Here is a 14,209-nt window from a genome sequence, read left to right on the forward strand (position 1 = left end):
TAATTTATCCTGGAAAAGCGGTTCGAGCAAGCTACATTTTGAAAAAACACAATTAAAAAGAAATGCACAATGCTTGTTCCTGAGGGTTCACGAGCGCTACGCAGCATCAGTGCACAAACACTCTGCTCTTGCTCCGCTCCCCTTCAGCTTTTTTCTTGGAAGTGGCCTTCCCAAAAGCAGATTTTCTTTTCTGACTCGATATAGGAACCTTTTCTGCCATAATGTCCCTCATACTTAAGCGTATACCGTATTTGATGTAGTAAGCTAGCCTGGCGGTCATTGCCTCTAAGTGCTCCAAGCCTCTAAAAGGGCACAATTCGTGCATGAAGAGGGGGAGTTTGATAGAGATATCACTAACCAATCTTTCAAAACAGGCCAGTTAAAATAATTGGATGCTGTTTTTTCAGTTCTGTGCGTTCTACAGGTGACATTTTTTTTAAATCTTTATGTTACAGCATTAAATTAACTGGCTGCAATCGGGGTGTGAAGGAGAGATTTTAAGCAATACAGTAAAAAATGATCCTGGAAAACATCGCCTACCCTACCTTTGAAACGCATCATCAATTTTGAGGAATAAGATCTGTGTTGTTTAAAGGTTGTTTAAGATCATACTCAAAATAAAAGTGGAAAAATCAGATCACAGGCTGACTTAACTTCTGTGGAAATCCCTCTAGATAATTTAAAATGAGGTTGAGTAGAAGTTGTGACCTCCATGTGCCTGTATGAACTCCCTACAACTGGGCATGCTCCTGATTAGACGACAGATGTTCTCCATATCAACAAATCCAAGTATATACAAAAGTAAAATAAAGCAATTTGAGTGCAATACAAAATAAAACAGTTAAAAAGCAGTAGAAATACAGCAGTCAGAGAGATGAACTGAAGAAGGGTTAAAGGTCAAGGCAAGAGAGGAAGGGAGTCAACATTACGGAGATAGGAAAAAGGGAATTCCAGAGTTTGGGAGCAGAGCAGCTAAAATCCCTGCTCCCTGTGATAACAAGGCAAGGGGACGGGGCAGTGAGATGGACAGGTTTTTTTTAGCAGTGTAGTTTATTTAACAAAAATCTTTTGCTTTTTTTCAGCTCAATAGGAAAAAAAATGGACTCATGAAGAAATCCCATTGTTATCGTGTAAACTGTTTTACTTTAGTCTCAGATTGAGATGTGCACTGTTGTTTGTCTATGTCATTGAGTTAAGCTCAGCATCACCAAACCTCCTTCTGATTGATGGATGGAGAAAAGTGTCCCTACATGTCAGATTCCCCATGAACATCTCCTGTAGAGGTCCTGGTCCTTTAACATCAACCCGGACCAGGGAAATCTTCTGCTTTCTTCACACACACTCTTCTTTCTGTGTTTCACTGGGCCAGAAACAAAGTTCCAGCGTCATCTGCTTGTCCAGTCAGATTGGTTATTCATCACTAATTATCACTTCTATCCTATCATACACAGTCTTCTCTTCAGCTTCACTGGAACCTGGTTCCTCGTTCATCAATCGACTGGGCAGCTCTAATGTGAAAACTGTTCCACAACTTTAGAACAGCAAAAAAGCTCTGTCATCCCTGGATTTGAGCCTAGGAGAAAGGCCTTCAGAAGGAGCTGTTTAGAAGACCCCAGAGCCCTGGGTGGAGCCTGCTGGTGAAGCAGATCTGACAAATACAAGGGAGCAAAACCATTTAGGACTTTATAAAGAAGTCATAAAATTTTGTACTGGGTCCTAAAACCAACAAGAAGCCAGTGCAAAGTAGCAAGCACAGGGGTGATGTGATCACGTCGCCTCCTCCCTGTAAGCAACCCAGCAGCTGCGTTTTCAGCGAGCTGCATTGGTGCAAACGACTGATCAAGGCCATAATACAGGGAGTTACAGTAATCTAACCGGGACATGATGAGCAGGTGACTTTTTCTAGGTCTTGCTTAGGCAGGTAGGGCTTTATCTTGCCGAGCAGCCTCAAATGAAAGAAAACGCTTTTAACCACTTAGCTGACCTGCTGGTTGAAGTTAAAAAGTTGGTTTGAAATGTTCTGTATGAAGATGACCCTATTTGACGTAACTCACATTCCCAGCATCACTGCAGCATTATTCCCAGCATCACTGCAGCATTCCTGTCTGATTTCAGTTTTGTGTTGAATTGTCCGAGAGAAATAAATGGATTTTGGTCAGAGCTCAGTAATAGTCAGGGAATATCTGACCTGTCTCCTATCTCAAGTACATGACCAAAACCCCACTAGGATTTTTACTGGAATAGTGGTTCATGTAATTTTGCACCACACATCCATATCATAGCAGAAATCTAACAGGATCTCTTTTGGGAAATGGAATCTGATCAGAAGTCACTCTGTGATGTCATTGATCGATCAGCTGTCTGAGGACGACCTCACAGCTCAGAGTTCAGATCAATGATGATCAGATCTCATCAGTCTACATGTCCATTTATTTTTCTTTGTAAAAGATTATTAAGTGATTCATTACAATTTAGATGAAATAAAGAATCTATGAGGATGCTGCTTTCTTCCTGTTGTGTACCTCCGGTTTCTGTCTGTTCGGTTGTCATTTCTTTTCATCATTATTTTCTATTTTTTTGTCCTGATACTTTGTTGTCGTCCTCGGTCCACCTGTATGTTTCCCTTTTACAACCTTCCCATGTTGTTTGTTCTTGCTCCAACAACCAGCGTCAGTTTTATAGCTTTTCCATTATTTCCTGTCAGTCATTAAACTCTGCAGGACTTATTTCCATATTTACACCTGTTACAGTTGATTCCACTATTATTTTCCTCATTTTGATAGAAAAAAAATTGTTGTTGTTGTTTCCAAAGCCAGTGTTAAATAATTTTGTGTCAAATCTGTGATTCATGTTCTTATTTAAATGAAATGGCTGAATGTCCATCTCTCCCTCAGCAGTGCTGATGTTGGCCATTTTTACCCAGGGCTGTAAAACATTAGTAATATCAGGTTAATCCATGCTGACATTAACTCGTGGAACATGAAGACACTCACTACTCTCTTTCTGCTGGTTGGCTTCAGCAGCAGCCATTCAATATCCAGAGTGGGGTCATCCCCCACCCACAACCGATGGTGGCAGGGCAGCGTGGTGTTGTCTCCAACAACCCTCTTCATCTCTGTTTGGGCCCATGTCAGCAGCCCCCCCAGCAGCACTGCAGAGAAACAGAACAGTTTACTGGTCAGACATCACGGAGGGTGACTGCTTTTCATCTACCTTGTAGGTTCAGATCAGGCAGTTTTTTACCTTTTCAAATATACAACCTTCATGTTTAGAAGTCCCTCATAAATTTAACATAACAAATTCACAAACATCATCAGTCATTTTAAAAATCCCGAGGATGGACTGCAGAGGAACTGGTGAGAACTTAGATACCAGCTTTGGTCTAACAGCACAGCTTCATGCTGGTTTCTCCAAAAAATCTGCTGTGTTTCCCGCATGCAGGCAAGTACATGTTCTGACTAAAAACAGCTGAATTTAAAGGCAAATGAAGTTGTGTTTATCTGAAAATAATTCAGTAAACAGTAAATGTGTGTACAGTCAACAGCTTCTGTCTCAAGTTGGAAAAGCTTCAGCTACATACGCAGGTCATAGAATAACTCATTTGTAAATATTTATTTGTTACCAGGCTTACAATGACAAGGATCTGCAGATAAAAGTAGAGGGAAACTGACAATGATTCACTGCAGGGAGCTGGAGAACAGGGCAAAAAATAACCAGATTTCTGTGTTTTCAGCATGAATGACTCAGTCTTGTTTTTAATGTTGTCTTTTCATGTCAGCTCTGGCTCCAGCGACGTTAACACACCTTGAACTGTGGTTATCATGTCCAATATGAAAGGACAGATTTAGACTTCTAAAGCCAGAACAGGTCAGTTTCATCAATAAAACACAACAAGCATACATTTTTGCTTCCCCTTAAAGTGGAACATGCTGCACCCACAGTAGATACTTCCAGAGATAAAACCTTCCCACTAACTTTGGTCCTTGAAAAATACAACAATATCCAGACTTTACAGTCTTAAATGACTGGTGTAAGAAAGTTCAAGCAAAAACACACTTTTATACCAATTATTGTTTCTGGATCAATGAGCGAGCCTCAGGTGAATAAATAATGAAGAATTTTTCATCTTTATTTCTCACCAGCTACACACTGCTTCAGTTTTTTTTTAAGTTTAAAAAACAACAGATGTCTGTAAAATAATTATAATTCTGGACAGAGCTAATGAGCTGAACATGTTCCTCATTAGATTCAGTTCACCCCCTGCCAACAGACCACACCCCCTCCATGAGCCCATGCCTTTCCTGTCCCACCTCCAATCTGTCACCCTGCAGCTCAGTCATGGACCTTAACACAGCCTCATGTCCCTCCACACCTGAACATTCTGAGATGTCCTCTGCCTCCATTTCTAGCTTGTCTGTCTCCTGCAGCCAGGTGAAGAAACAGCTGGAGAGCCTGAACCGGAACAAGGCTGCAGGTCCATCCCCAGGGTTCTGAAAACCTGCTCAGACCAACTATGTCAGATTCTACAGAACCTTGTCAACAGCCGCTGGGGTCAGAAAAGAGTTCCTGTGTTGTCAACATCCTACTTTGTTGCAGTACCCAAAAAACTCAGACATATGAACCAAATAATTATAGACCAGCTGTCCTAACATCTCACCTCAGTAAGCAAGGGTACACCTTTCAGGACCCAGTACAGTTTGCTGACTATAATGTTCTTGGGGTTGAAGACGCCACCATCTACCTGCCTCAGAAAGCCCACTGTCATCTGGACAAATCCGAGAGCACATTGATAATCATGTTCTTTGATTTCTCAAGTGGTTTTAACACAATTCAGCTGCTCTGTTATGTGAGAAGTTCCTTAAATTCCAGGTGGATACCTCCACCACCACCTGGATGTATGTCTACCTAACAAACAGACCACAGTTAATGAGACTGAAAGGTTGTCAGCACTGGAGCACCTCAAGGGACTGTACTCTCACCATTTCTCTTCACACTGCACACCTTAGACTTTCCATGAACTGTCCAGTCAGCTGCAGAAATTCTCAGATTACACTGCAGTTGTAGGGTGTATCAGTGATGGACAAGAAGTATAGAGAAATGGTCAGTCAGTTGGTGAGATGGAGAAGAAACAATCACCTCATCTTAAAAACAAATTAAACAAATAGCATTATTGTTGACTTCAGGAGGGACAGTAGTAAACAAAGTACTGTTTACATCCTGAGAGAAGAGGTGGAGGTGGGGGAGAAATTCAAGTACTTTGGAATTCAGCTGGACAACAAACTGGACTGGAAGTGCAACACAGGAGCATCTAGAAGTTTTCCTTGAGCTTAACATCATGTTCTGCACAAGTCTGAATCAGGTGTGTTGCACCAGGGAAAACTTCAAAAACCTGTAGGACACCGGCCCTCAAGGACCAAGACTAAGGATCCCTGTTCTAGATACTTCTGTGTTGCATTTCCAGACTAGTCTGTTGTCCAGCTAGTTGTTAATATACAAGTTAGTCATTTAGAAGAAAGCACGGAGCTGACTATTTCTGGAGGAAGCTGAGATCCTGTGATGTTTGCGCCAAGATCTTTAATATCTTCTATCAGTCTGTGGTGGAGAATTCAGTCTGCTTTGCAGCATCTGTTGGGGCAACAGAACAAACTGGTCCAGAAGTTCTGGTTCTGTTCTGGGGATAGATCTGGAGCTCCCTGAGCTGATTGTCCAGAGAAGAATGCTGCATGATGGACAATTCTTCACATCCTCCACACCAGTGATACCCAACCCTGGTCCTCAAGGCCTACTATCCTGCAGGTCTTAGACATCTAAGACCTGCAGGATAGTGGGCCTTGAGCACCAGGGTTGGGTATCACTGATCTACACAACACAGAGAGGAAACAACAAAGTGTGTTCAGTCAGAGGCTTCTTCAGGTCTGCTGGAACACAGAAACCTGCAGCAGACAATGTACAGCAGGAACTTTTTTTGGATTAATAAAATATTTTTTCATATTATTTTAGGCCAACCAGAGATTTTTGAAGTTATAAATGTGTCATCTGTCATCAGTGATGAGTGGAAACTTTTTTGGTGTTGATTACATTTTGGCTCATTTTTGCTCCAAAGGTGTTATAGGTTATAACCGAAGGTGATAAATATAATGAAGAGGGCCACCCGGTGGGTGATGAGAGACAGAAGGCAGAGAAAGATCTTTATAAGATGCTTGGAGACAAGAGCCATCTCTTCCTATTTGTTCCCCTTCATGTCACACTGCTCATGAACACAGCATCCACTGCTCCAATGTCAAATGACTCCCTGAGCACATGCGTGTTCACTGCGGTTTAACATTATTGATGCTGACAGACTGTCACATCTCCAGCAAAAGAAACTCTTCCTTCTCCTCCTCTCCAGGGTCCAGATGCATCAAACTGTTTGTTTGAAAAATGAAACTATGTTCACACACAGACAGATGTGTGCACATTCATTCTTTACTAAAAAATTATTCTGTTTCATTCTGAAACTACGTGTACAAACCTGGTTTCCACTCCTATTTTTGGCAGTGAATGGAAGCAGAAACTCTTCTGATTAATAATTTGCAGATAAAATGTTGTTTGCCTTTTATCAGCTCACATAAAGACAGGATCAGAGCATCTGGACCAGCAGCAGCAGCAGCAAGCCCGTACAATCTGGCATGGAGATCACCAGGAAACATCATGGCTGCTGTTATGTGAAACTGTCTTTGCAAGCATGCAGATAATCTGGTGCCAAAAAATCCAGATGATATTTAAACAATGTCTTTCACTGCCACCACAGAACTGACACGCAGCTGCTGGTGTTTATAACTCCTATATTTGAATGAGAACATATGATAAAAACAATGAGGAAAAACTAAACCTGGAAGAAATGACCATCAGACTGATGCAGCTCTGTGAAACGGTATGTTTTGTTTTATATATAAATATTTTCCTGTGTTATTTATTTCCACCTCATATCATTATACTGCTATAAAACGTGCATCTATGAATGGTTTAAAGACAGCATGATGTGAGAATATGCAACACGTCTTCTTTTATTACAATTACAACTTTTTTTGCAGGAAAATGTGTGTGAATGGTTTCTGTGCTCAGTGTGGCTGAGAACAGCCCATAACCAGCCACACCTGATTCCCATTCACTCACCCTACAATATATACCCCAGCATGGACCTGCCTTCTCTACCTCTCCAGCTCCTGGTATAAGGATGTCCAGTCAGCCCTCCCGCTGCCTGTCGCAATAAGATGGTTCTTTTGTTTCTGGTCTAAATAAAGTTCTTTTAACCATTCTTCTGTCTCCGTGAGGTCCATCCCTGACACTTGTGTTAGTCTAACAACATGTTACTGGACTGACCACCACATTGTGCTGCAGCATCTCAGCTTGAGAAAATAACTGACAAAACACTCATCAGAACTCCTCAGATATTGCCAGAGGGTTTACAGTCATCTAGATGAGCATTAAGGAGCAGGAAAGTGAATTCCCAGCAGCCACCAGCATGAGTTCTGCCTGTCACGAGAATTTACTTCTCACAACTTCTCATTGGCAGCTAAACTCCATGAGCAACATCAGAACCCACTGCAGCCCTTAGCAGAAAACACCAACATGCTTTTGTACAGTAAAGCAGCTGTGAGTTCAGTTCTGCTCATTTAACAGGATAAATATTTGAAAATCGACGTTATAGCTCAGAAATGATCAACAACATTTGGCCCCTACTACATAAAAGCGGAGTGTCATGAAAGCCAGAAGCATGAGGTGGAGATGCTGCGCTGCTTCTTGTCCTCCGTCCAGTCAGCTTTACCCACAACCAGAGGAGTTCTGACATTCAATAAAAGACATGTTGATACTAAGCCAGGTTTAAGGATCAGTACTGCAGTATGCTACGATCACTATGACAGACAACAACTCCCAGACTAAACTGGCAGCCATTCAAAAAGACCATGGCATACCCAGATCTGGTGTAAATTATAGGTGATGCCTCACATGATGTGTTTAGGTTCATCTCACTGTGATAAACCGATGACTCTAATTGCAGTAGGAAGTTGGTGTAGACGTGGTTTTAGCTAAAATAATGTCAGAACATCAACTTCTCTGTTACGTTGCAGCAGGTTGGTTGGTTTTAAACACAGGGATGAGCAGTAACATGGTACCATTAACACTAATATAAATCTTTCATCTTCATCATCATTATAACAGATAAACTGTATTTTTATGTCTAGAACATGTTGTGTATACACTGAAACTGGTGAAAGGTGGATTAATGCTGATATGAGGTCAATATGGAGACCAGAACACGTTTTCCTGAGAAGTGGTTTCCTCACACCAGATTTGGAGCTAAAGATCACTGAGGACACATGAGATGATGCTTAGACGTTTTATTCTTCCTAAATAACTCAGTTTTACTCATTAAAATATAACAGCGAGAAACAAGAAGAAAAATGAAGTAAACAAGAGAAACATTTTAGTCGTTATATCTGGGAAATGGACATGATGTTAGAGTTTATTTTTCATTTTTACAGACCTTTTTGCATTTCTGTGTGAATTATTAATCAAACAAATAAATAATTTACTGGGTACTTCATGTTATCATTAGTCTGTTGAACTAAAAGAACCAAGTTTTATTGAAGGAATTTCCTCTAATCTGTTGGTTTTAGCCCTTTAAAGCCTAACCCAAAAATAATAGGCAGAAATTTGTTATTTTTATAAATCTCATGTCTTCATTTTGGTCCTTTAACAAAATGTAATAAATAAATAAAATAATAAATAATGTTCATATATTTAGTGGTTATAACTGTGTGATATGTCTGAGTTATTGTAGTGGAGAAGGTGTCCACCAGGGGGCCGAAGACACGTATCAGAGTGTAAACATCTGCGTTTGGAGCAAAAAATTTACAATAAAATGATAAATAAACTGGATTTATAAGACATGATATTCAGTGTTAAAGAGTTAAATAGGCACCTGGGCGGAGAACAGTGCTGGGTACTAAGTAAGTTATTATATTTTAGGATTACTGCCATTAAAAAGTAACCATCAGTGATAATAAGAAGCTCTGCAGGCTAAAAACAGGAAGACTAGACACAGAATGACAATTATTAATTACTGCAAATGAGTGAACAACCTTTTGTACTTGTATATCCTGGCTATCGTCACATACCCAGCTGGCATAACAGCGTGGACAGAGGAGAAGATGGAAGCCACTGATCTGTAGAAAACTCTTCAGGATGCTGAAAGGTTTCAGCATGTACAGCTGAAGAAGGCTGGGGACCTGCTGGGTGGTAAACCATCCTTTTCATTTATACAGCTGCTTTTTCAAATCATTTATGAAATTCTACAGATATAATCTGATGCTGCCTGAGCGGATTGGTGGTGGTGGTGCAGCTGCACACATTCAGAGCGTCTCCTCACTGTTGGCAGATTAACGGCTTCATATTTCCTTACCAGCAGCTGATTTTTAGCCAGAAATTCTGTTGATGAGTGTTGTTATAACAGCTCTGCAACACACACACACAACACACTTCTCCATCTCATGACAAAGCTGCAGCTCTGTTAACACAAAAACTCCAAAATAAAACATTCCTGGTCCACCAGAAATCACAATTTAAAAACATATAGTTGGCATTCAAATACATCAACATGTTTTCATTAGTTTTCATTTCAGAATGTTATTCTCCAACTAATGAATCAAGCCCATCCACATCTGGAAAAAACAGTGGTTCCCTAACTGGGAGTGTAGGCCAATTTATAGTTTTTGTTCTGCTAGCAAAACATGGACAAATTAGTGAAAGTACCAAAGGGCAAACGATAATGAATCAACAACAGAGATTTTAACTACTGAAAACAGAAAGGAAATAGGATGAGGAATATCTTACTCTAGTCTTGACTAGGAAATGGCAAAGTAATGCTAATGGTCAATGCTGTTTAATGAAGAGCGATGTCTCAAAACATTAGCAGGGTGGCCGTAGCTCAGGCTGTAGCAGTCACTGAGGCAGCCGTCTACCAACTGAAAAGTTGGTGGATCGATTCCCGGCTTCCCCTCACTCCATGCCGAAGTGTCTTTGGGTAAGAAACTGAACCCCAGGTTGCCTCCTGATGTGTGTATCAGGGGATTGAATGTGTGCTTGTAGTAGGCACTTACTATAAAACAGTAGAAGTGCTGTGTGTGTGTGTGTGTGTGTGTGTGTGTGTGTGTGTGTGTGTGTGTGAATGGGTGAATGTGACATGTTGTAAACGTGCTTGAAGTGGTTAACATGTGACTAGAAAAGCGCTTTAAAAATAGAGTCCATTTAGCATCTGACAATATGAAGCTAAACAAGTTACAACGCCACTTGGGGACTTCTCAACCTGAACACAAAGTAAAGCTTGTTGATTACTTTAGAAATAAATGACAACTATCATATAACAAAGCTGTTTTACTTAAGGCATAATTGTTTGCTTTGAGAGCAAGATTTGTGGTTTACACGCTCAAATATCATCTTGCTCTCTCTCAAAACTCTGATTTCACACTCAGAAAGTCCCTCTCGCTTTCAAATATATTGTTCCTCCTCCTGTGCTCAGACTTGGTCTCTTTCCCTCACACTCAGACACTTTCTCTGCTCTGGATATTTCTTCCTCTCTCTTGGGTTGCTGAAAGAGCTGTCTGTTAAATCTCCTCCAGCCAATAGAATACGAGATAATTCGAGCAAATATTCCTCACCTTCTTTCAGCATATACATATATATATATTATTATTATTAGATTATTAGATGCCAGACACCTGACATGTGGACAGGCCCAAAGCCGACCTGGACTGATACAAACATGGTCATCAAAGGACTTTTAAAGTCTGTCCATTTCTAAGAGACACTGCAGAGGTGGAGAGGGGGATGAAGGGGTTTCATCTGGGACTTCTCCAACATCTAGATCCAACTGGTGATCTCATCAGTATTCTGCATCAAAACAGTTGCCATAGAGCTCACATAAAGTCTGCTGATTGCAGAGTTTCAACTGGATCAACATGGAAATGCATGGGCACGTAAAACAGTGAAGTAGCACAAATTCAGCACTGGCAGAATGCAGACCATCAAAAATGTTATGAGTTAGATAAAAAAAATATCCAAAACTTAGTGCAACTACTTTCTTTTTTCCAACTCTCCATTCAAACCATCTAATATATTAAGCTGCATGTGATTTGTGATGAAGGACACATTTTCAGCTAAGAAGCAGAGGAGGAAATGCTACATGCTGTTTGTGCCACGGCCCGTTGAAGCGCCATGATTCAGTTGATGAGCTCTCTCATCAGCCCGTGGGCAGCTGGAACGGTTCTGATAGCAGAGCGCTGCAGCGGCTGACATGAAGCCGGGATCTGCTCATGTGTGATGAATCATTTTTAACAAGCTAACAGGAAGCATAAAACCAACAATAGTAATAGCATTTATTATAAACATATCATCCTGATAAACAACCATCACATCATCAGTCATTATGTTAATAACTAATAACATAATAACTATTATTAGTTATTTACTCTGACTGAACTCTGGAAACCTCTGACAGATTTACTTTCTCATCTGTTTTGCAAATTTCCTCTTGGATTAATAAAGTATTTTTAATTTAATTTAATTTAATTTATAGGATTAACATATGCAGTGACACTGTTGAGGATGTTGAAAGAGAATAATCTGCTGAACACTTCCTCTGGAATGCTGAAATAAACAGAAATACAATCAGAGCCCCGATAACATCGGCAGAGTTAGAGAGATGATTCGGTAAAGTAATGTAGAAAAAAACAGCCTACATCCCAGAAAAATCCTCATGCTGAGCTTCTCCTTACATAAGGTGGACCATTCCCATTCATGTCTCTTACAAACACGTCTTTAATAATTTCTACATGTTCTTTCTCTTAATGTCCAATAATTTTACTGGAGTTATGAAGTTTGGATTAATGTGCTGCAAAGCAGTGGTCATTTATTAAACAGCTGATGTCCATCCATCCATCCATCCATCCATCCATCCATCCATTCATCCATCCATTCATCCATTCATCCATCCATCCATCCATCCATTCATCCATTCATCCATCCATCCATCCATCCATCCGTCATCCATCCATCCAGCCATCCATCCATCCATCCATCCAACCATCCATCCATCCATCCAACCATCCATCCATCCATCCATCCGTCATCCATCCATCCATCCATCCATCCATCCATCCATCCATCCATCCATCCATCCAACCATCCATCCATCCAACCATCCATCATCCATCCATCCATCCATCCATCCATCCATTCATCCATCCAACCATCCATCCATCCGTCATCCATCCAACCATCCATCCATCCATCCATCCGTCATCCATCCATCCAGCCATCCATCCATCCATCCATCCAACCATCCATCCATCCAACCATCCATCCATCCATCCATCCATCCATCCATCCATCCATCCATTCATCCATTCATCCATCCAACCATCCATCCATCCGTCATCCATCCAGCCAGCCATCCATCCATCCATCCATCCATCCAACCATCCATCTGTTGTGTTATATGTTCTTCTGTGGGTTCTGATACCTCAAAGAAAGACGGAGATCCGACTTACTGTTAACTGTTTATTCTCTAGCCTTTTTCCGGCTCACTTCCTGTGTAACCCCCCAAACAGGTCCGTGGTACAACACATAGTTTCTCACTAACATTCCATTACACAACACCTCCCCCTTAAGTAAGATCTTCCCATTTTCTCTCTGTGATAAACTCTTAAATGTATAAACATATCAATCCTCTAACACCTGGAACCTGAGTGTTATCTTACTCTGATTATTGCATACATCAACTAATAGAACACATCGCCACATTTCTTCCTCATTTTTTTTCTCGTTTTTTCGAATCTGCCTCCCCATGAGGAGCTGCGCTGGAGAGTAACCACTCTCCAGGGGTGTGGCTCGGTACGTTTGCAGCGCCGCTGCCTTGTCGCCTTTCCCTTTCCATAGCCCTTTGACTGTGGCAACAGCCCGCTCTGCCTCGCCGTTGGCCTGTGGATATCTGGGGCTGCTGGTGACGTGAGCAAATCCATATGCTTTGGCAAAGGAGTGGAACACTGAACCACTGTACTGCGGTCCATTGTCGGACATGACAGTCTCTGGTGTCCCATGGCGAGCGAAGGCTTCCTTTAAAGCAGCCACTACTGTCTCAGCCGTGGCCACTCTGAGGTGTGCTACTTCTATGTAACGTGAAAAATAGTCCACGACCAGCAGGTAAGTGCTGTTTTCCCAACAGAACAGGTCGGTGCCGACGCGTTGCCAGGGTCTATCTTGCACTGCTGTCGTCAGCAGCGGCTCTCTCTGTTCTGCACGATGCTGTGAGCAGATGTTGCAGTTCTCCACCATCTGTTTGATGTGGACCGACAGTCCTGGCCACCAGACTGACTGGCGGGCCCTAGCTCGGCATTTAACGATCCCTTGGTGCCCACTGTGCAGCTGCTGCAATATCTCCCCCCTCAACTCACCCGGGATGACGATGCGTTGGCCTCGAAGGAGCAGCTGTCCATTCAAGGTGAGGCTATCTCTTTCAGACCAGAATGGAGCCAGCTCGAGGGGTAGTGCATGTCTCTCTGGCCACTGTGACTCGCAGTATCGGATCAGCTGTGCACAGATTAGATCGCTTTTCTGCTTTGCTGCTATCTCTCTCAGCCGCTGTTCTGTGGCAGGGAGGCTCTGAGTGACGGCGTCCAGGAACACTTTAACCTCGGCCTCTTTCTCCTTTTCCTCCGCCGTAAAGGTGTGTTGGATTGGGGCCCTGGATAAAGTGTCTGCTGTTATCAGGCTCTTCCCTGGCACGTGCACGATGTCAAATGAGAATCTCAGCAATCTCAGTCTGAAGCGCAGCACTCTTGGTGGGAGTTCGTCAAGAGCCTTGGTGCTTAGCAATGGCACTAGGGGCTTGTGGTCAGTCTCCAACCTGAATTTCAGACCCAGCAGGTAGGAGGACAGACGCTCGCATGCCCACGTAGCTGCCAGAGCTTCCTTCTCAATCTGAGCGTAGTGTCTTTCCGTGTCTGACATGCCTCGAGATATAAAGATGATTGGCTTCCACGCTCCATCTGGCTGCTGCTGGGTGAGGACGCCCCCCAGGCCAAAGGATGAGGCGTCTGCTGACACGCACGTCTCTGCAGCTGGTGAATAGGCCCCCAGCACCTGTGTGGAGCTGAGTTCTGACTTAAGT

At 42.2% G+C, this 14,209-nt stretch overlaps 1 protein-coding gene across 1 annotated transcript in view; it reads right to left on the reverse strand.

The window, feature by feature from the left end:
• The window catches only part of LOC121654996 (CXADR-like membrane protein), a 33,507-nt gene that overhangs the window by 13,806 nt on the left and 5,492 nt on the right, over positions 1 to 14,209 (reverse strand). The window contains exon 2 of the mRNA XM_042009413.1: positions 2,994 to 3,151. Coding sequence (XP_041865347.1) covers positions 2,994 to 3,151 — 158 coding nt within the window. The remainder of the gene's footprint in view (positions 1 to 2,993; positions 3,152 to 14,209) is intronic.

Source organism: Melanotaenia boesemani, chromosome 15 (assembly GCF_017639745.1).
Source record: "Melanotaenia boesemani isolate fMelBoe1 chromosome 15, fMelBoe1.pri, whole genome shotgun sequence".
Classification (NCBI taxonomy): Eukaryota; Metazoa; Chordata; class Actinopteri; order Atheriniformes; family Melanotaeniidae; genus Melanotaenia; species Melanotaenia boesemani.